General features: G+C 39.4%; 1 protein-coding gene across 7 annotated transcripts in view; it reads right to left on the bottom strand.

The window, feature by feature from the left end:
* The window catches only part of DOCK3 (dedicator of cytokinesis 3), a 181,046-nt gene that overhangs the window by 152,123 nt on the left and 4,562 nt on the right, over positions 1–24,361 (bottom strand). For all 7 annotated transcript variants that reach the window (XM_057368019.1, XM_057368022.1, XM_057368020.1 and 4 more), the window contains exons 2-3: positions 9,672–9,755; positions 1,423–1,463 (exon numbers count right to left, since the gene is read on the bottom strand). In XM_057368019.1, coding sequence (XP_057224002.1) covers positions 1,423–1,463; positions 9,672–9,755 — 125 coding nt within the window. The remainder of the gene's footprint in view (positions 1–1,422; positions 1,464–9,671; positions 9,756–24,361) is intronic.

Raw genomic sequence — 24,361 nt, 5'->3', positions numbered from 1 at the left:
TATTCATTATTTGCATACCCTTGAGCTATCAGTTTCCCTCCCTCTTTCCAAGGAAAAGCTGTTCAAAGCCACTTGGGGTACCTCTGGTTATTTGCCTTTTGCTGTTCCCATGAGGGCTGGACTCTGACCTTGCCTGTGCCAGTGTGCTCTGGTGTGTTGAGACATGGGGAAAAGGTAATTAAATCCAACCTTTTCCCAGTGGTTCTCTGTAAAACACACAGCCCTCAATCCTCACAGCAAAGTCTGTCAGTGGGTAAGAASAGCAGCCTTCACTTTGGTGGGAAATACAGGAGCAGCATTGGAAATCTTGGGATTAAAAACCAGCTGACAGCCTCTGACAAAATGTCAGGAATCAAATGTGGGCTTTCAATTTTTAGAGCTTTTAAACCAAACAATTTAGGATGAAAAAATTTGGAAGGTGCTGAAATAAATACTAAGTAAAGGGGATTTCAAATCCTTAGGAAACTCCCTTCTTTTTCATAGGCAAGACTAAAATTACAGAAGGAAAAAAGCTGGATCTAAGAAGAATGGCTTCATCAGGAAAACACTAAATGTGCGTCCTTTCAGCCACATGAAAATCCAGAAAATGAAAAAATGACACTTCAGTTTCTCAYTTGGTTCACTTCCAACTAATGCTGCTTATTTCTGGTATCCAAGAAACTAGGGAAGGTTTGAGGGGCTCTCCTATGAAAACAGAACATGTACACAAGCAGAGGTACCAATACACACAATGACTGCAGACATTTCACTGAAAGAGTATAATAGTCATGACAATGTCATACAGGTAGTATTATATTCAATAATGCAGATAAACATGAGCAATCTGGTACTCTCCTCTCTTTAAATACAAGCAATATTTAAACCAACAGACAATGAAGTGAAGCTCACATAGAAGCACCTGTTGGCATGTTTGGATACAAACATTTACAAAAACTTAGAGGCACTCAMAAAAAAAAAATCATACCAGAAAAGTCAAAAAAGTTTTCCAAGAGCAAATATGATGGGAAAAAATGGAAAATAACCAAATAAAATGGTTAAACTGTAAAAAACTGAAAAAACCTACCCAAAACCCAGCTTACAAAATCCTTTTTCAACAGAWTTTTTTCAAAAGTGTCTTAGATTAATAATTCAACTTATTTAATGTGTTCATAAAAAACACTGCACTAAAACAATGCAATATCACCTACCCATGCTTTTCTTAGGGGAGTAGGGTGGAGATTTATAATTGTTGAAAAAATTACATGTAATAKGTCAGGAAAGTTTCTGATCCTTTGAGTGGTTAATGAGTATCACTCAATTTAAAAAGAAATCCAATCCTCCAACAGGAAAAAAAGTTAGAGAAGGAAAATGAAAAGTTTACTGGGTTGCAACAGCAAAATAGATTTGATCTCCCACTAGATTAACAAATGTATTCACACTTACCTTGACATTGGGCTTCTTAATGGAAACACCTCTGTACCAACCTGAAACCAGATMAAACACATTATGATTATTTGTGGCACTGCTGTCTTTGCACAGAAGCGAATTGACTAAAACTATGCAGCTACTGAGATCATCTCAAAAAGCAGCTGTGCCTCATATAGGTCAAATTTTGAAAAGTTTTTTGTTAGGGTTTTTTTTTAAATTATTTTTATTTTGCTTTGCAATGATGACAAACACTTAACCTGAAATGCACTTGTTTCTTCCTACCAGGAATAAAAGCAGCTTAGTTAATTCCTTAGTTAATAATCATTAGTCACTGTGGCAGAGATTCATTCAGCACTCAAGGAAAAGCCTGCACTGAACACTTCTCTTCCAGGCTGGYACATGAGCCTTGTTGTAGTGTTTATCTTGACAAAATCTCCAGACTTCAGAAACCTGTAAAAGCCACTATCATACATTTCTAATGTAGTTTAAACAAATATAAATTCTTTGAATGTGTCTGGTCTTATGTATGTCTGACTARAGAACAGGCTTTAGGATCTAATTTACAAACCCCATTATTATTCTTGCATCCCCCATCAGGAAACAGCTCCAGACAGGACAATAAATGAGGAGGAAAACACAAAGCTGCTAAAGCTGCAGTTAAACAGAAGAACCCAGTTCCTGCTACTTCACACAGGTGACAGTGATTCAGGAAAAAAGGGGCTGAAAACCTCACCCAGCTGAGGAGGGGAAAAGGAGCACACTCTGGAGCTGGAACAGCCCCAGGAGTTCAGGGGAATGGTGAGTGCCAGTTCTGGGAAAGGGGCCTGGCTATCCCTGGCCATCCCAAATTCCTGGGCAAGCCTGGCCAGGCCCAGCTCCAAGCCAGTTCAGCCCTCAAATGCCATTACCAGCTGCAGCCAGTGCCAGGCTCAGCCCRCACTTGCCAAAAGCCAACACTTCCACATCAGCTAAACCCACTTGCCATAAAGTCCTCTCATTTTCCCAGTAACTTCCTACTTACTTTTTTCCCCCCTTATTTAAAATTGCTCCAGCAAACCCTGCCAGTAATCTGCTATGGAGAATAGAGAAGAATAGAACAAGTTAGCCAGGTATTTTGTCTCTCTCAGAAAAAGGACTTCAGATTTGGATGAATTATGACAAGAGTATCATTGAGAGGCCCAGATGGGGGGAGGAAGGCCTTGAATTTGTTTTGAAGACAGCCTGATAGTCTTGAATTTTCATTTTGTTTTAAAAAGGGAATTTGAGTCAATATAAAATAAAATAACKGAGTAATTCAAGACAATTGCAAACCTCAGTACAAAAAAAAAATGAAAATCCATCTTTGTCATCTTATAAATGTCTCAYGAAGATAGGACACAACACAAAGATTTGTTTTCCTATGAAATCATTGATTATGTTAAAAAAATTAATTATTGTTGTTTGGAATTTATTTTAGCTGATCAAACTTCAGGGCAATCATATCAATATAAACAAATATGCAAAACCAACACAAACAGATCCTCAACAGAAGTGAGTGATTTCTAGAACTCCACACAACTGTGCCCACACCTGCTTTTGAGCAACAGATGCTGCATATTTTTAAGGTCACAGAAAAAAATAAATTCATTTATCCTGTGATTCACTGTTGCTAATATTAAATACAGCCTGTACTTCAGAAATAACCAAACATTTAAGCTCTAAGACAAACAGAATAACAAACTTCTGGGTAAATGGGGAAAAAAGTGGTGCTATCCAGGTTTGTGAACAGAGCTGTAAAAGAACAAMACCCAGTAAAGGGGTAATCATTAATAATTTAGATCTGCAGGGCAGTAAATGAAACACATTTCCATAAAACTAYGTCATTTCTTAGGCTTTTGTTCTTCACTCCAGAACAAATTTTCAAAGCCTAMAAGCTGTGTGTTTCACAGAGTTGTGAAAAACAGGCAGGGAAGGACCCTGACAAATCACCCAGCTCATCCAAGCCTTGTTTCTAAACGTCTCCTCATATTTAGTGTGGTTTAAACTRAGTCTAATAATTTATTATCAGGATTGAATAACACAGCCCTCCATGCACATGGAAAATGATCTTCTGTAAAGCCTCAATTCCATGTTATTTCTGCACCAAATTCCAAGGAAACTGTATTTCTGYTACCCACACAGACCAGTCTGAAAGCAGTGGTGTGGCACTTGCACCTTTTTGGAAGAAATTTCTTCCACAGATCAACACTGGCCAGTAAAACTGCATGTAACAGTGAACTTTTGGTACAACACTTAGAAATTAGGCATATTTATGTCAAGTGGAGATGGCAAATCCTCACTGGACAACCTATTTCAGTGRCTCAGACAACATACATGCACTTTATAACCTGAACTTTCTTTGATGCTATTTGAACTATTGATTTTTTTTTTCTTTTGGACATTATGGAAAATTATTAGTATGGATTATTTTGTTGACTTCCCTTTTGCAGTTACCTTCATATTTTGAAAAGTGGTCACATTTCCTTTTGATCTTATAAATTGTGCTCTACAGATCTTCACTTCTATTTTTTTCTTTTTTTAATGTGGTATTATTTTTTTAAGTCACCCTTCTCTATATTTTGAGCTTTCTCCAACTCCATGCAAGCAAAAGACAGTCAAAGATGAGCTCAGCACAATCTAGAAACCCTACATTGTAAAATGTACAACTCATTCTGCATCCCAAAGTAAAAGCTATGATAAAAGGTAAAATACTTTTTTTTAATGGCACTTTTAGAAAATTGCATCTGCATTACATTATTGCCTAAAATGAACTAAACCAGCATTCTGGAGTTAGTCTTAAATACATTAATATTGATGTAATAATTTATTTGAAAGAGCATTTGTTTTGAAGGATTTAAYGACCAGAGTCATCAAATGCAGGCAGTGCTTCAGCCAATTGTGATCCCAACAAGCACCCCCTGGTTAGACACTGTGCTGAACAACCTGTTAAGGTGTCACTGCACTGCAAATAATAACTGGTAATATTGCAGAGTTATGGCATGCAATCACAAGGGACATATGGCCTTTAGAGGGTATTGACTTCACAGAAATGGTGAAAAAGATGGGATTTAAAATCAAGAAGAGAAAAAACACAGCTATGACAGGAATTTTATGAATAAATTAATGTGAAGCAATGATCGATCATGCCTGCAATGATGCTGGGAGGGAACATAGCTGGGATAGCTGACCTGAATCAGTCAAAGGGAYATTCCACATCATTTGCTGTAAGAAAACTCAAAATGAGTCTGAGGTGCCATCCTAAAACTACCCATACCTATGGAAATCCRCAGCAAGGGAAGCTTGAAGCCACATTAAGAGAATCTGCAAACGGTTGGATAAAGACTAAAGACTCATCTTTCCAAAAGTGTGTCACACTCAGGAGTTGCAGCAATAGTGCAGCCCTACTTAAATTCTGAAAGGAGCTCCGGGGCAGTCCTGCACATCTCAATCTCTTCATTTCAGTGAGTAGAAGAGCAACCGATGATTTTTTGATCTTTACTTGAAAGTGTTTTGAACAAAACAGGATATTCTTTCTAAAAGCCATCTCATAAACTTTTTCAGATTTCCACTTAATCCACAAGAGGTCTGCCACATGGAAAAAGCTCACTCCTTTAGAGGGCTCAGTAACAGGAAAGCAAAATTGAAAGATATTGATCTATTTTTCAGAAAAAATAAAGCTCAAGTATCAGGGTTAAATAAAGAATCATGAGCTGCAGACTGCAAGAAAAAAAGAATCTGCATATAATTTCTTGGTAAACAAAATTCTGTAAACAAATTACGTAAGTACTCATGGTAAATCCTAAAGGTAAAGTTCATTCTTAAATAAAGTACCGCTAATAGAATCTGCTACATGAACTCCATCATTCTTTGTCCTACAAAAATAAGTGTAATTGGCAGTGACGTGAGTAACCCTCAAACCTGGAGCAAAGCTGTCTTTTGCATACACAGGCCAATAAACAATTGCTTTTACCTTGTAATCTGCATGTGAACTGCTGTGCAGAGCTAAGGCATCCAAAGTGACCCAGGAGAGGGAGAGGAGCAGTGCACAGCAAAAGGTTCCCGATGCCAGGAGCACTCTGTACTGAGCTCACTGCTCCGTGCGTGCCGGGCAGGAGGAGCAGCAGATAAACCCTCACCCAGCCTTCCAGCACCACGTCAGAGAGCAGCCCTGTGCCAGCAGAGCCACAGCAATACTCTGATAATGCTGCCAGAGATGCCACAACAAAAGGCAAAGAGAGATGGGATGGGTTTTATCTTGGCATTAGCCAGAGAGCCATCAAGGAGYCTCTCCTGTGCCCTGAAAGACGACRTSCARTAACTGGGCAAGATSTGCTGCAGTAGARGTGTGGGCCTCAGAGGCTTTGCTTCCTTAGGCACAAAAGGCAAAGAGGGAAAAAAGGATAAAAAGAGGGGAAAAGCAAATGGAAAAAAGGGATATCTCAGTGGARACACCTTCCTCAGGCCAAACACAAATTACTGGGAAGGAGTCACTTTGGCCCAGCACCTCCTAACTCAGGTGGAAGGAAACCTGCAGGGCTCCCACAGCACTGACAGCCTGAAGAGGGATTCCTCCYTAATCTGTATGCCACGACTTGAAAGCATGGCAAAAGTATCACTTCTCAAGTACACTGAATTAATCATTAATTTTAAGAACCCCTAATTGTAATTTTTATCTGCTTTTTAGGTGTCCCAAACACCATAAACGCTGGTTTTGACCATGCCATTACTCCTGGAATAACAGAGGGAAACTTTAAATACATTTTATGCATGGTTTAAGAATACAGTTATTAATGTACACAAATGAAAATGGTGTAGATAAATACTTGTGTGGATAGCAGAATTTGCATGGGTAAGATAATATTCTTTTAGCTGGTGCTTCAGGCATCAACTGGTCTTTCCATTCTTCAGCGAATATACCAAATTCTCAAGGTAATAATTACAGTTACTGAAGTTATAGCAATTTTAATCGAAAGAAAATTGCCCTCTAGCAATAAAAACAAATGGACAAAACAGACATTTTAAATTTATTCTGAATGCCACCCGTTACTGACAGCTACTGCCTGTGGCAGAGAAATAGCCATGTGACTTGAACGACAGGATGTTCTTTAGAATGCACAATCCAAATGTGTATTTCAAACCAGGAGAATGCTCACGCTTTGCCACTTGACAAAAGAAAACTCCATCTTTCAGCATGTCCAAGTGTCACACTAATGCCACAGCCCTCCAGCTCCTCAAGGCATGGCAGGCAGAGCACAGAACTCCACCTGGTGTTTCAGCTCTCCCTCAGTGCCAGGATCATAAGGGGAATGGCTCAGAGAGGGGAACAGAGAAGGGAAAAGCTGTGAATGACAAGCACAGGTCCAACTGGTGTCTTGATGGACATTTCTAACCTTTGAGTGAGACTAGTCGAGGATCTAAGTGTCCTTTGTGGAACCAGGAAAAAACTCTAAACTCACCATGGTAACACCACAAGCTACAGATGGCTCACRTTTGATGGAAACACGGGTGGAGTCTCTGTTAGCTTCAGAGGAARGGCAGCTACCAAGTCCATGGGTGTAAATTACTGGGATAGTGGGCAGTGGGACGCCTTTGTCAGACTTAGGCAGGATTAAAAAACATTAAAAAACAGGGACTTAGATGTGTGCTCTGGTATGAAGGCACACAGAGGAGCAGGCACACAAATTTGTGGATATCCAAAAGTTCCAATTTCAAGCATGTGAATGAGACCCATATTAACAAAGAGAATTGTATTTCACTGCATTTCATTTAAAAATGCATAGACAACCATGGTATTTTTTACATGCATTATTTACGTGTAATCAATTGGTATTTATATTAGAGACAAACACATGCATATGTATATATATATATATATATATATACATTTGTTTCTTTACTCTGCAAATAACTCTAAAACTTAGATGCAGCAATACCCAAAAGCTTGAAATGGGAAATTCCCTTGTCTTTCATTCAATTGCTTTAAAAGTAGGGACTGCTTCTTATACCAGTCGCTACAGAAGAGCACTTGCTCTTTTGTAATACAAATGCAGTTATTCAGTAAGTTATTATGATTAAAAATAAGCACATTCAGAARGATAGCTACTATTTGAAACTTTGTCAGCCTTGGATTCTTCAGTGAGTCTCCAGAATCATACTTCCCACCACTAAAAGTTTTTGTGTATGTGAATCTTTTCAATCCAGACAGCAAAATCCCTGCTACAGACAATTATGCATAAACTATTCCAAGAAGTGAAGCTGAAACCACAATGGAACTTCTGTGACTCTCACAGCAGTGACCCTTATTTTGTGTGGGTTAACATTATTTTATCCAGTCTGTCTACACAAAAGAATCCTCAGCAAATAATGCAGAAGTAGAGGACCCTATTAAACAACCACTTAGACAAGGATGCTTAAAAAGCAACTGCTTTTTTTCCTCCCTTTTAAGAGCCTACTTTGCACATTTAGTGTGCTTTTTTGCATAATTCACACATGCAAGAGCTGCAGCACAGACCATCTGAATATTCAGATGAGTTTYGTAGTGTGGAGTTCCAGATGTTATTATCAAAATTAATGTATCTTTTTATACACCAAGTCCATGGAAAAGGCACCTCAACCAAAAAGACAGGATAGAGGGCTTAAAAAACAAAACCAAAAAACTCTGTATAAACCTTTTTCCATCCAGGAAAACCCAGTCTGAGGGACTCCTTTCGCAGCAATTTGAAGATTGGCATGAATTGCTTTTGAGGAATCATCTTCAAAACTACCAGCAAAGGAAATATTCAAAGCCTAATTACTATACCACCAGTAAAGAGACACTGGATATCCCTTTGCTTTTCTATAAGCAACCTGCTCCTTGGAGATCATGCTTTTATTTCCAAGTTTTGAAAATTTCACAGAMATGGCAGGAAAATACCATGACTGCTTTCAACAACACACCGTGTTTATTACCTTAGAGTTATCCTATGCTGAGCAAAGGGATACCTTTTCCCTGAGCTTGCACCATGTTCTAATTCACAAGACCTGGTAGAATTACTACAATCAGCCCTCAGTGCCTGAGTACAGCTTAGCCCATCACACCATTTGTGKTTTTTTTAAAAAAAGCATAGTATTGTTTACAGAAAGATTTTTTGTGGTTCATTTTCCCCACTGCACTGCAAAGCTCTCATTCAACAGAAAATTTTTACAAATGTAGGTGAAGAAGCTACTACTTTACTAGAAAAATTAGCATAGAAAAGGTGATGTTTTCGTGAAGAGTTAAGTCAGTGGGAAAACAAACAAACACCTGAGTAAAAGAAAAAGCATCAAGAGCAAAAGACAGTTCTAGGCATGAGAGAGGCAAAGAGAGTCTGCTGACAGGCAGGCAGAAGGTCTGGGGAGCAACATTAACACTGGAGATGAAAAATTATTTTAAACTGAAAAAACAWAAAACCATGTCTATGACTTTGTGGAATGTTAATTTGGAATTCAAATTTGTGGATCTGGGTTTTGAATCTGTTTAACACTTCAGKATTAAGGTTACATTATTCCACCTCAGACTATAGTGAAACATGTTCTCATACTGTATCTTGTCAACCTACTTCTCACCAGACATGTTTTACAACACTTGCTTGAACATTAGGATAAGAATAATTCTCCTTTTACATACAACTTCAATCACACTCCTCATGTGAATAAAGCAGAGCATTAGGACATGGAATTTATTCACACACAAACATCTCCAACCACATAAGAACTATAAAACTGGCAATGGCATTTTGCTTTAGGTACAAAATTACACATCAAGATAAATGCAAAACAATCTCCCCTAAACCCATATTCTTCACATTTTTCTAGTATTGCTAATTTAATAACTAATATTTTCCACCTGTTCAGATGTTTCTAAGTAATAAAACCGACACACTTAATCAAAATGCATAACAGTAACACTGAGAAAATACAGTAAAAATGGTTCTATACTTTACATGACAAAAATTCAGTGTAAGACCCAATTACAACACAACAATCAGGTCAGGGTTCAAGATTTTCTGGACAGATGGTTAACTTCAAACACACTGACCCCCTATCAGACTGGATTAGTGCCAAAAGCACTCAGCCTTTCCTACGGAAAGTGGGTCAGAGTAGGTTTTATTCAAGTGCTTTGATTTGATGCATCATGATTTCCACACAACTTATTAAAATCTGCTAGATTAAAATATTTCTATATTCTCAAATAGAAAATGGGGTTCCTTCTTGGACATCATGCTTACCTTCACATTTCTCCAGGATCTGGACAGTTTCACCTAGTTCCAGGACCAAGCCTTGCGGAACAGTTCCTCGGAAGCTGCATATCACTAGAGGGTGGGGAAAAAGAGAGAGAGACATATGAGGCTTGGATCTTTGTGTGAATTTTCTTCTAAGCATAGCCCTTTAGCTCACTCCCTGCATAAAAATAGCTCTTACATAGCTGCCCGGAAAACCTGTCAGCCAACTTTTCCTGATCCGATATCGTTATTCCRGCCCTTGTCAGAAATTAGGCTCAACAACATAAAAGCTGAGCTTTTTAAAAGGTTTTTAAATTAAGCAAGGCTTGTAATCACTTTAATCAGCAACCTCTGATTCATATTGCAAACAAAGATTTCCTTGTCACACAATTCTTACTCTGCTCCACAACCCATCAATGGAACAGGCTGCCCTAACTGCAGGGATTACAACAGGAATCAACTCCAGGAATTACTTTTCTCCAAGATTTCAAATTCCATCTGTGCAACTAATACACTGCAAAAAATCCTACAGTGCAATACATTATATTTAGGCAGACATATGAAAGAATGCCTAAAAATCTGTACTTTTCATAAGCACTAATATTATACACATCTTATTATTCCAGGTATCTTTGGTTTTCATTAACCAGGGGAAATAAGAACTCAKCTTAATGTTTCAGAAAATATTAGTACAATAAATAAAAATACTAAATGAAACTTAGTTTTAAAAATAAATTTTAAAATTATCACAATGTATAATGATATATTCTTCAGCTATATTTATCAAAATACAACAGGGACATGGACATGGGTAGTTCCCTCAAGCATGACATGTCAGAATAAAGGGTGAATTGCAGGTAAGGTCCACTCTCCCTCCAATCCCAGCATTTAAACCCCCCCCCAGGCACACATTTAATGCAAGCACTCCAGTACCTTGATCCAGGTAAACACACACTAAGGAGAGGCCCCCTGTACATCAYCTACACACCCTGGAGCACTACAAGAGGAATTCCATGAGTTGAAATAGTGACCTCCAGTGGGCCCATCCTTTTCTCCAATTTAAGAGCGCACTTCCCTTGGAATGCAAACACTCCAGCTATGGTCAAAATGTTCCCAAGTGACGGAGCCACATTTTACTAAACATTCTGAATTGGAAGGGACCCACAAGGTTCAKAGAGYCCAACTCAAGTGAATGGCCCATATAGGGATCTAACCCATGACCTGCAGTTTACCTCCTCCCTAAATATCTTTTCACGTCAAGACCATGAGTCCCTTATGACTGCACATTAAGCAGGCAGGCTGAAGTCCATGGGAAGAACACCATGGAACCCAAGGCTCCCACMTGCACCACACACCATGAGGTAAGTTTCTTGAACTTTGAATTTCCAAAAAATAACGAGAAAAGCATAGACAAAACTTACACCAAAACAAAACTGCATTTTAACCCTATACACAGACTTCATAACGGGCAAGGGCCAGAAACAACCAACTCCACACACCAGGCAAACACCAACACAGATGAGGCCAGTACAAGAAAGAGTGAAAAAAAATCCGCAGGGAACCAAATGGTGTCAAACATTTGCACTTCCACTGTGAGATTAAATGCAGGGTTTAATCACAAGAGTTAAGAACTCAGGATTTCATCAACAAACCTAAACTGCTCTCTCAGCTCTTACRGCCCAGCAGAAGTCACCGTCAGTTAAATGAGGCTTTAAATTCTTGTTTACATCAGAGGCAGGAGAAACACAACTGGCTCCAGACTGGAATAATGCAGACAGCATAATCCAACAAAAACTAAGCTCATCAGCATTCTGGAATCATTCTTCACCCATGAAGAAATCATAAATATGGATTTTCAACCAAAGAAAAACTACTTAAAACCTCTCCCAAAGTGCGGGAGCACTGACAACTGAAATGATGAACTGGAAGGACATAATCAAACCTCCAATGGCTTTTTCTTGCCCCTTCAGTATTTTTAGATAGCTAGATCCTTTAAATACAGAAATGTTGTCTTTTTTCTAATTTGCAATTTTACCAGAACAAGAAAATACRAGCTGATTCACAAAATACAGCAAAGTCCTGTATTAAAATGTGATTTTTAGTTCAAATGACAAAATCACGAAAAACTTCATGCATGTCTCAAGAAGGGGTAAAAAGCTACCTTTGAAAATACAAGAAGACAAAATGGAGAAGTATTGATGCAGTAATAAGATATTAATTTATGAGAGTAATTTTAGATATATTATTAATTTAAGAATTATTATAGGCATGATAATATTAAAAGCCAGTTTCCAGACTGTTTTCAATTTTTCTGAACATGCCACAAACATCGTGACAGAGACATCAGTCATGTTACGTGTGGTATTAGYTGGTGTAGACAACAGAAAAGTTAAACCATGGAGAGAAAAACAACTCAACTGGTCTTACTCAGTAAGCCTAGCTAGAAACAGTTACCCTGAAAAGTATTATTACATTTTAATGCTGCATTACATGGTCTGAATTAGCAAAGAGCAGCTGACTTCCTATAATAATTATTTACTATATTAAAACTACTCAATCAAGGRTGCAGCTGGGAAAGAAACTGGATTTGATGCAAGTTCTTTGGCCATCAAATTCCTGCCTGTTATGTAATAATACAGGTGAGATTTGAATAAAAGCTAAAGGAAAGATACCAGGAAAAGACATTACTGAGGTATTTTTCAATTGCTGATAGAACAGTTTTTTTAAATTATGGTCAAGAATTGTGACTTTAGTCTTCRCAAAGTAATTCTAATAGATATGTTAGTTTACAGATGCTGCAAACTGTCCATTTTTAAAAGGATTCTACTGGTCACACAAAGAACAGCTGATACAAGTAATCAGCTCTTTAGAATTCAGAACACTAGTAATAGGAGAGACGAAGCTCTTTTCTTAGGTCTACTTCACTCAAAAAAAAACAAACAAAAAAAAGAATAAGCAAAAATCATAAAACAGAAATGAGCTGATCCCAATAGGTCTAGATACAATCTTGATGATCATATTCAATTAGAAAATTAGTTCTCATACAAAAGTAACATCCCTCTTCATTCTCAATATAACTTTATGAAATCTAATTCTTTTTGTAATCATCAATAAACTACAGGAGTCTCTTCTATTTGACAATTTTTATAATCATTCCATCGGATCAGTGAATAGCAGTATAGATATTATCAAAASAGTGGAAGCCAAATGTCAAGAGTAAATGATTTTCCAGACACACTAAATCAAAGTCAGGAAAAATTAAAGAATCCAMATAAACTGACCCAATAGACCAAACTGTCTTGCTAAACTGTGCAACAAGAAAAATTTAACATTTCTGAAATAAAAAAGAACAGTAAAAATAACTCTTGATTATGACAGAATCACAGAAATTTAAGGCTCTTTTGTAGTCTGATTTATTGTTCCAAAGGTTACTTCCAAAAAATTATGAATGTTACTCATTTGTTAAACTAAAAATGCATTCTGCATGACAATCTTATTTATAAAAAGTCCCTTTTAGGTACACAGTCCTTCTTAGCAGTATTATTTGAAAAATATGATTACAAATATAAATCAGAAATACAGAGTTGTTTAACTGTTCTGGAGAAAATAATTYATCAAGAGGACCCTGACAACTGATTTCTGTCCTTTCCACAGAGAAATTCTTGACCCTACATGATCATCTACAAACTGTCCATCAATCTRCAAGTCTCCATCATTTCTTACAAGATTTATGTCCTCAGTCCCCAGAATACACAAGTAACCCATCATCAAACACAGGCATAAAGCAAAGCTTTTACCCACCAGTTAACAGATTTGACCGATCCCTCCTGGACTCCAGGACACACTGCTGAAATATTTAACATCCATTTTCAGATATTAAACCCCTTGCCATCATTCAGCTCTACACAGAGGTCGCAGTTCCCCCTCACGAAGCCATTTCAGCCAGCAGTTAGCCAACATTCTGCCAAAGAGGAATGCTCTGAAAAAGCACCACATGCCATGTGATTCAGGAATTATCTCTGAGACAGAAGTCCCTTATCTCTGGTACTTAAACTGGACCACAGTGAAAGAAATCCTTCCCTCTTCACCTCTGGAATTTAACAGTAAGAAAGAACAAACCAGTTCACACAGACAGTGACTCTCAAGCTTTACCAGAAAATATGAAGGAATTGTGGGGTACAATATATAAGAACAAATGGCATTGGAATAACACTTGCAAAAGACAAAGATCCAGGGAAGGACAGATTTTTCCTTGCCCATGGATATGGCCTGACAGCATAAGCAGCTGCATTGCAAGTCACCAGCAGTAAGAGAAACTGCTTCAGAAGATAAACAGGACATGTCAAACCAATGCATCTTTGCACAGCTTTGMTTCCTCCTGTGCTCTACCTAAAGCAACTCCATGCTGTATGAACAAATAAGATCCAGCTGATACAATTCAGGGAATTTTTACAAAATACTTCTAAACAGCCCCTGTCAACTGCTCTTGAAGAAACTATACTTGGCTGTGATAAAGAGGGAAGGCATTCACACAGATAAACGATCAGCAAAATGATGTGAAATAAGAGTAATTTCYCTTAGTGAGGACAGATTGACCAGCAAGCTCTGAAGGGATCTCTGTTGGAGTCTTTTCTGTTTCAAGTATTCCTAAATGATAAAAAAAGCTCATCATTTAGAGAAGCAACAAAGTTTATGAGGCCACTCAGAGTAATAAAGAGTTACAGATGGCCTCAAGCTCCACCAGCAGAACTGGCAGATAAGCAGTGTTTAGTTTACCTGCATAGTGTTCCATGAGGGATGAACAATCCTCACCTCACATACAAAATCATCATTTCCTCCCTTGCTATTGCCACACTGAGTGTAACCCTGAAATGTTAAGAGTTCTTACCACAAACTCAGTGCTCAGCCACTGCCAGGGACCACCCCACATCACACAGAACATCACCTTGGGGAAAAAGGGAGGACACTGTTACCCACAGTACTGCATAAAATTGTGAATGAACTCCCATGTGCCAGTTTTCCCTCTTCCCCTTTGCCAAATATGGRCTGAACAGCATAAGAAAAGGTAGTAAGGACCAAGACAGGAGATAGTAAGGACTGAATAAGGGCTTTTATTTAATTGATTGTTAATCAAGATGGGATGCCTGTACCGGGAAGGCTGAAAGAGTAGAGAGGGCAGAACTGACAGAAGGTGCACTGGGAACTGTTGCTATTCACCCCTTCCAGTTCAAAAAGCAGAGCAGTGTCAAATGCAGCAGCAGAGTTCATTCCATACAGAGCACAAACTGCTCAGCTCCTAACGAGATACCGTGGGTGGCAGAAATGAAACCATCATTCAAGTTCCAAAGCCAGGGCTCTGCATGGCCCTGTCCCGGGGAGCACTGAAGCCTTGAGGAAGCTCCACAGGCGCCGGCAGCCCCAGCTATGGGCACAGYCGGGCAGGAGCACTGGAACTCCCTCACCCCTTATCAAAGAGCCACGGCCTGAGCTTCTGCTGTCCTGTTACTGACTGATTTGGGGCCTCCTCTGAACGCCAGGGTGGCAAAAAGGAAAACACAGATCACAGAGAAATGCTGGTTTTGATTTCACTTGTGTCACTGTTACTTTCTGCTGCCAACCGCAGCGGTGGTTTGATTTTGCTGGGATATCATTTAAAATGTATCTTCTAATTCTTTCCAATTCAGGTTCATGTGTCCCAACTTCCCCAGCCAGTCTCACCAGGGCTGCAAAGCTGTCACAGATCATTTTTCTTCTCAAATGCCTTGATGTCAATGCCCTCATAACCACAGTAATAGAATTGTGCCACATTTGTCACATGAACAATGGGAAAACCCAGGACAACAACGGAAAACACCAGAAACTACCCAGCCCAATACATCCAGCTACTCATTCCATCCAAGCATCTTTCTTTTTCTTAGCATTTACACAAAGATATCCCATGAACTGACAGGGCTATATCTCTTCTTATATATTCTTATCTTACATCTCTTAATTACTAAATTGGGCTTTTAAAAATTATTATTTATTTCTCTCACGTTTTCACTTCCACAATAGAAAACATTGCTACTGGAAAAGATCCAATATGCTAAATCACATTTTGATTTTTCTTTATTACAAAATATTGGTGAGGCCATGACTTAATGAACTCTATGGGTTAATTTGGGAGGAAATTTGTAATTTGTAATTTTGTGAAATTTCAACATATCTCCATTTATAAAGGATGAATCTTCTTAGATTTTGCAACAGTTTTTTTTCAGTTCTCAACTCATTGTTAATATTATTATCTGTCTTATTAAAATTCTGGTAGCTTGCAGTATTTTTAGATGACACTTGCAGAACAAGGGTTTCAGGTTAAAGCATGTAATTTAATTTTTATAAAAGCTCTGTCCTATACTCAGCTTGCAGTTATTCAGGTTAGGCACTGATCATCCTTCAGTATCTCTGCAACCAAACCCATTTCAGGAGGAATGGCAGGGAGAACACACAGGAGAGGCACAGCTGCAKTTGTGTTGCTCCATACCCAAAATACCTTGACAAGGTATAATCACACTGAGCAGACACTGAATTGTGTTCTGTTCTACAAACGTCAAAGTTCTCAAGTTCTCTGATGGTGTAATTTATGCTTTATAACACATAACCATATTTTAAACTCACACCTCTATCTCACAAGCTAAGAATTTGGAGTATGTGTTTACTTTGGGTAAACACAAACTCTGAAATTTCACAGTCCTTATACAGCATTTTGCATTTAACTACTACTCATTGTCATCAGTTAACATGGAACACAACTCAATCCCTGAGCTTAAGATTGATCAGTATTACAGATTGAATGAAATATTAGATCAATATTAAATAATCTGTTATTTCAGAAAATAACATAACTACTCCAAACCAATAAACTAATACTATGACAAGTACCTTACCCTAAAATAATTTCTCATATTAATCTGCCTATTAAAAGTGTCTAGTATGAAACAATATATGGTAGTTTTAACAGCTGAATAAGATAAATTTTGTTTTCTTCCCTGTAATACCCAGATGAAAAGAAAGGCTTCACATAACCTGAGAGTCACCAGRTGAGACCAAAGACAGCTCTAAATCCAGTACCTTTTCCCTAGCAGGGGCTAAAACAAGGAGGGGAAGGAAGGGTATTAGAAAAGGGCAATGATGTGGCTTCCCCCAACTTCAGTCATCTGTGGACTGGGCCTTCCTAAAATAAAAGTATTTAGTAACATTTTCAAGATATTTTCTTCTACGGAGCCACCCAAATGTTGTGGAGCCACATGAACTTTTGACAGCCACATCAGCCCAGAACTCCACATGTGACTCATATAATACAGAAAGGGGTGTTCACTTATTCAGCTCCTGCATCACCAATGCTCCTGGGAATTGAAATAAAAGACAAACAAACAATTTTTATTCTTCCACTCCACAGTATTTGTGGTTTGAGAATTTTCTACACTACTTTTGTGTAACAACCTATTTGTGAAGAAGGGTGACAGATGCAAATTCTTTTCGTTTAGGGATGGCAGAGGGAACAGTGTYCAAGCCAGGGCAGGATGACTGGGCAGGAAAACCAGTGCTGATACAAATGATCCCAAGGAGGACAAAAGAGAGGCAAGATTCAGCTTTACCTTTTTGTGAGGCAACTGTGTTGCACAATCACACCCACGGGCAACACTGAATTAATACTTCCCMAACCTCCCTGTACCTTCCAGTCTGAGCCTCTCACAGAACCACAACCGTTTCACAGCAAAAAKGAGTAGTTCTTGAAAACAGAAAATTGTGGGTTTAATAATTTAAAAAACAAGATGTAGTTTATCATGAAACACAAACCTTCACATTTTTATAACAAAATTAAAGGCCAATAKGATTATTTTTTTTGTAGAAATGCTTGATTAAACCTGGCAGCTTCATAGATTGCACAGTTAGAGTCTGATAATATTTGACAAGGGAGGAGAACCATGAGGAAATGAAAAGAAAAACATTTCCATTTAATTCTACAAATACCTACAATCATGTTCTCACCTTCACAATACACCTTCCAAGTATTTAAATGATTAATTGTGGGTGAGGGTTTCAATTACTTGCCAGAAATGAATCTGAGACCTGCAGATTTATTTAAAAGTCCAGGCCTCATTCAGCAAAAATGCTCACAAAGAATATGGCAACAGACCCCAGGTCCAGCACTTCCAAAACATTCTGCTGTTTAAGCAAGATGGACAACATGGATAATTTAGGTATGAAAGAGAGGACATATCCAATTACACCCTAAAAACCCCAAACAAAACATGAAGTTTTTGCAGCAAAGGGTATTTCTTGCAGAGCGTAGTGGTACACACGACACAGAACAGGGCTCTAATCCGATTGGAATTGCCAGGCACTAATGTAATACACACACACACACAAAAAAGATTATCAAAAGCTGATTAAAAGCCATCCAAACATTACAATCGAAGAGTAGGGATTAAATAAAAGACATGATTTAGAAGAGGGCTAAAATTTTTTTGACCTTATTAATGGTCTTTATGAACTTTTATGCAAAATCTGGAGGAAGAAAAATTCAGAATTAAAGCAAGACATTACACTTTGGGTTCTGTGTATTGCCAAAATTACCGTACAATTAAGTGAAGGTATTTCAGGCTGCTCAGGGAGCAGTGGCAGTTGCTAGGCAGCATCTGCTCCTGTCAGAGATGCTTCTTTCTTTGTGCAGTACAGAACCTCAGCCAGGAATACTGCCACCAATGGATTATTCCAAGGCAGCTTACTGCCATCACATGGCATCTGCAAAGTGCTCACCCGCTGCCTAGCAACACCGCCTCTTTCTACTGAGTCATACCAGCACCAGGAAAATATTCCTGCAAAAAAAGAAACAGATGCCTGAGAAGAAAGGTGATCATTCAGTAGCAGAGCACAGGATTGCAAGCATCCTTCCCCTGCCCTCCAAGATAAAAATAGAGATTGGGCTCAAAAATCACGAGCTGTTTAAAATAGTTTTGCACATCCTGGTGGCAGGAGGTGGAAGAGAAAAAGCAGACTAAAAGCYCACTGTGGTGTCCAGTGCCTTAGCTATGTTAAAGAACTGGTCTTGAGCTCCCGGCTTTGCAAGGGTATATCCTAGTAACTTCATCCTCYTCCTATTCCATGAGTTCATTCAAGCCCCTCACTGTTACAGGTTCATGAGGATGCCCATGCACAAAAAACTCATGGCACACTCAGAATTGCAAAGCAAAATAATTTTATTAGTTGCATTAGCAATAAATATATACTGACCCCTGGATTCTGAAGAAGTTGCCAAGCAGGTGAAGGAGATGGAGCACAGCTTCTGAGCAGGAGGGGTAGGAAGGCAGAGCACCTTCACGGCATCCCCTGGTTTGAAAATGGTGTGCATCATGGTGTGCATACCCTCCAGCCCAGGACTACACCTTAWATCCCCTCCTCAGGASCRGACAGTCCCAACATCATCTCATGCAGGACCAAGGCATGATCTGAGATCAAAACAGGCCATGGTAACACCTCCATGCCAACAAYGCCTTATTCCCGTGCATTGTTCCCCTCTCACAGGATGAATCCCACCAGATGACCGACAGTTAGTTAATCCTTGAAGGTTAAAATCCTACCAACTAACARTAACAGCTTCTTCTATAGTTTCTTGTCCATGTGCATAACAGCGGACCAAACACGGTAGGGCCTCAGACACATCTTTGSTCCCTGACATACTCACCCATACATCATTCCCTCTATGCAGGAAGCAAATGCAGGTTTTTCCTCCCTCTTAACAAGAGGWAAAGGCTGTTTGAGTTTCTGAAACTTTGTTCCCTCTTTCCAATACTTAACTGACAAAGAGAACACTGACCACACTCTGCCCAGAGAAGTGTGGAGCTGTTGTGCACCACTGCATTCCACAGGCTGCAAACATGAGCCAGAAGTGGCCATGCTTTAAAGCTCAACACCAGGAAACAAAGTAAGGAACCAGTCRAGTTTTGACTCTCCAGGAGGATGGAGATTGCACCACCTCCCCAGGCAACCTGCTCCAGGGCTTTCCCATGTGCACTGTGGGAATCACTGTTTCTGACTGGAATTTGCCACCCCAGCTCCTCCTTTCACCCCACAACTCTGAGAAGTGCCTGGCTCTGTGCTCTCTGTAACTCCTATTTTACACAGGCTACACTATGAGACTTTCAAACCTCCTGTCTATGTGTTAAATAAGTTCTKAACATATTAAAGCTACCTTGGCATTTATGGTCAGTTTGAGCATTTCCAATGAAGAACAGGAAGGGAAGAATAGGGCAGATTTATAAAAGTATATTTATCAGCATACAGCTCATACATTTTAGCTGAAAACTCTATTTTAACGTATACTGGCTGCCACACAAGAACTTTCTGTGCTGAAGACAGCTATGAAACCTACCAATACACACATAAGAACTTTGACGTYTTTTATTTGTTATTAAAATACAAAAGAGAAAAAAAATGACTGACAAAGTCGAAGATGCTTTCTTTTCACGATTTTTAACTCTTCCAATCTTGACTTAAGCAAAGATGCACTGTTCAATGCTATCAACATCATCTGAGACTGCTGCTATCAACATCATTGGAGAGATCCTATTTTTCTCTTTTTGCATCCTCCACACAGATTTCATTATTATTATTTATTAAGCCTTTTTCCCTCCTGTTAAAAGGAGAATATGGTCTTGTGCCAGAAACACAGTCACTCCAGAAGTGGGGCAGAAAAAACTAAAACCAAACCAAAAAGCCCAACAAGATCAGCAGTTGCAGTCTGGGGCCTTGCTGTGAAGAAGAAAGAGAGAGAAGCCTGTTTTCTACCTTCTCTGTCCCAGAGWCAAAAGAAAAACCGCTTCGGCAAGACCAGAGCTTAAAACACATCCTTCCTTGGCATAAACCCCTTGGACCACAGAGATCACCAAACACTTTTAACTAGAAGTTAAAAAAAAAAGAAAAGAACAGAGAAACAAAGAAAACCACCCCCAGCAGAGGGACTTAGTTCCTAATTCCGCTCAGACCAGCGCACAGGGAAGGGCTGAGCCGGCGCAGCGGGCGGAGGATGAGGATGGGGGATGGAGAGCTGCAAATCACCGCGCACTGCCCGAGCACCGGGAGAGCTCCCCCAGCGGGCACAGGCTGTTCCCAGCGGGTGCTCTGCACACACAGCAGGGCCAAGCACAGCAGCCACTTCCCAGGCCCCAGGACAGCTCTTCCCACTCCAGCAGTCACTGCTGGAGAAATGGCCTCAGAGAATCACCCTTAAACAGCGGCACAGGCATGGAGAGGATTCCCCWCCTCTCTCATCATGCCACACCAGGCCCACAGCTCATGTCCAGCTCCGTGTTGTACAGGGAGTGCAGATGTCAGGGCAAGATCATCTCTAAAATGTTGATCCTGCTCTAACAGGTCCAATGGAACTACATTGTTGTCTCTTTGGTTTATCAAAATTCAAGTCAGGAATCATTTAGACCATGAGCATTTAGAGAGAAACAAAACACAAAGATGCACCAAAGTTCAAACCACAGTTTTCAGTACCTTCTTTTCCAGTAATTAATAATTTTTGGATTATTCATCCCATTCTGGCTGACACTTTCTCACCTGAGCCTACACCTTCTGTCCTCGTATGTACCACAGCCATACATACACAAAACAATGCCTAGGTGAATTGGGCAGCTTTACTCAGACATTTCCACAGGCATTTCTCTCCACAAAAAGATGGGTGAAACAGAAACACCTTCTCCTATCCCCACATCCTGACTCAGTTACTGGAAACAGACATTGCTCCAAACAGGCAGTATCCAGCACTGTCTGTGATACTCTCCTTCCAAAGGCCTTCTGCTCCCTTCACCACTTGTTTGGGCAGCCCACCCAGCACGGCAAAGGACTGTGAGCACTGACACCCAAACAGGCTTCTAAAAAGTCATAAATTGCTTGCAACTGCCCTCTGTTTAACAGTTCTGGGTTTCYCTGACATGGATACAAGGCTTCCTTCGTCAGGTTCAGAAGACTGTAAGTGCAGGTACACAAACATCTCACTCAGAAACACTGTGAGAGGGAAGAGAGGCCCTGCTGCTCAAAAGCACAGCCACAAGAGGTTTCCATAACAGTAAGGCACCTGACAAACACTGTGYGACACTCTGGCAACTTGGTAGTTCAGAGACATACATTCAACAGAAAGAAAATAAAATAATTCACCACTCCATCAACTGCCTACTGCAAACACTAAAAGCATTTACTGCCTAAGCTTCCTTGGACCAAAATAAAAATAAGGTTTGTCTAGATGTTTCAGAGAACACCAGCTTACCTCTGAAAACATAAAGAGCTGTTTTAATCACCAAGAGTTAGCTGGCACCACTTGTCATAAGCTTTTCTTAAGGCTTAATGTCCAGAAAGACCCAAGAAAAGAAAAGGTAGTTAAAAGCTGAAGAGGGACAGAGGGAAGTCTTATCCTCAGAATAAGTAATCACCTCACAACTGCACTGGAAAGCACTGCCTGCTCAAAGCCTCAGTTCCCTTCCCTCCTAATATATTCCCTAAGTTTGGACTAAAAGACTTACTGTTTGAACAAACACTAAAACTTGTCTAAGAGAAAGGAAATCAGCCAAAAAAGTTTTAGAGATGCTTTCAGGATCTCAGAAGACATCATAAAGTTCCTTTTGACATGGAAGAACTTGAACAGAGGTTTGATTTGTTTGATTTTCACATCAGTCCCTTGAATGAGATATTTCATCTTTGCCTTGAGGTTCAGTGAGCAGACAGATCCTGAAACAAACTGAGAAATGTAGTGATTGTAAAGTTGATTCATAACTTAAAAACAATCAGTGTTAAGACCACTGGCAAGCTCAACTGGTTTTGGACCAAGATCCCACTGTATGCTTCCTTTAGCCCCTTCCTCAGTGTATATCACAGCTGAGAGAATACAATGAACTTGATAGCTACCAAATTTTTAAAAATTCTCTGGAGCAGTAGGAAAAAGTTGCATCAGGCTCTTCAAGAGCTAAATAATTTTCCACAGATTCCCATTCTTTTGTGAGTGTTTTCACACCCACATCTGAAAAGTGCTCCTATTTCTCAAGAGAACAAATCTATGGAATACATATGGCCACCAATAAYACCAGTTGTTGGACCCATCAGGCAGTTACAGCTCTTCTATATTTGAACCATTTCCAAATAACTGCTTAATGTGTTAATCAGAAAAAATTGTCTATCTTCACATCAGTGTGCATATCACCACAAAAAATTTCCTCGTTCCCAATTATCCCCCTTTTGTGGGTTTTGAAATGCCACCAAATACCTGGTGGAGAATTTTGTAGATCACAAGTTCTGGTAATAGTCCTTACATGTTTCCCTGACATCTACATCAGAGTCTGACTTATTAAGAGCAGARCTGCTGCAAAAAAAGTCTTTGCAAGGGTAGTGAGACTCAAGTCCAGTGGAGCTATGCCACTGACTCTACCCTAAGAAAGTTGCTTTCAGAAGGATTAATAAAAAGTCAWCCTTCCTCTCTTCCCACATACAACTGCAAACCACAACTGTATCATCACCCCATACTCACATACCAAGTTCATACTCCTTAAATTGTTCACAGTGAAATTAGTGAGGAGATTTAAAGTAAGTTCTTTTTAGAACTATCTCCCTTCCTGTCCTACAGGCTCGACAACGAATTTAAACCCTGACAGAACCCGATTCACCATTTTTTTCCAGCAAGTCAGTAGCTTCTTRTCTGCACTACTACACATAGAAATTCCAGTTTTAAGTTCTTCCTTCCCCACCCAGCCCCATTTTCATTAAATATGCAGGAAAAGTTGTCCAAGACTGCCAACTCGCATCATAAAATGTCTTCTGTTACTGGATGCATTGCTAGGTGAGGACAGAAATCCTGAGCACCAAAATATTTTCACCCTTAGAAAATCATTCTTAGAACAAAATCCTTTCAGCACTTGGGATAAGGTCAGGGACGAATCACTTTTGCYCTCATCCTACTGGCCTGTGGCTGAAGTCCTGCAGGCCCTGAGTACCTAAATCAGCACAACGACAAATAAATGGAGAAAACTGCTCTAAAACACATCAAATCATCYAAAGCAAAACTGCATATTGCACTACTATCACCTCTTACTCCAGGATCACACCCACATTGCAATATAAACCATGCAATGAACTGCAACATACACATCTCACTCCTTTGTGAGCGTTTGCTTCTCAACTTCATTCTGCCTGCATATAGAAAGTTTTGGTTAATTTCTACCACAAACATATTTGTGGACACTGGTATTTAGATAAGCTCAAAGTAGTGATGTCTTACAGGTTAATTCTCATCCAGCTCTGCAAACCAGCACAAGACCTGGTGTAACCACAATGTCTTTGGCTTAGTCTTTCCTAGGACAGACGAGCCAAAATACATTAATCTCTTGCCACAGAACAGAACATTTAATCTCCAAGTTCTATCAGCAACAGCAGAATTACAGATTTACCCTAGACTGAAACTGAAGTTGGCCACTACATTTAACAACACCTCACTAAACTCTCCTATCTATACTGAAAGGATCCCATGGGATGCATCTTGGGAGCTGCTCTTTTCCAGAGATATTTGAAGGTGTGATTCATTTCCCATCCAGTTAAATAACACATATACATTTCCTTTATGACTGCTGACTGACAAATTCCTTTGCTCATTCTTAAGGCCTACAGGT

This window comes from Malurus melanocephalus, unplaced genomic scaffold (genome assembly GCF_030028575.1).
Source record: "Malurus melanocephalus ecotype Western Australia unplaced genomic scaffold, MMel_1.1 scaffold_87, whole genome shotgun sequence".
Taxonomy (NCBI): domain Eukaryota; kingdom Metazoa; phylum Chordata; class Aves; order Passeriformes; family Maluridae; genus Malurus; species Malurus melanocephalus.
Note: the sequence above shows the minus strand (reverse complement) of the source record. Positions and strands in the feature narration are given on the sequence as shown.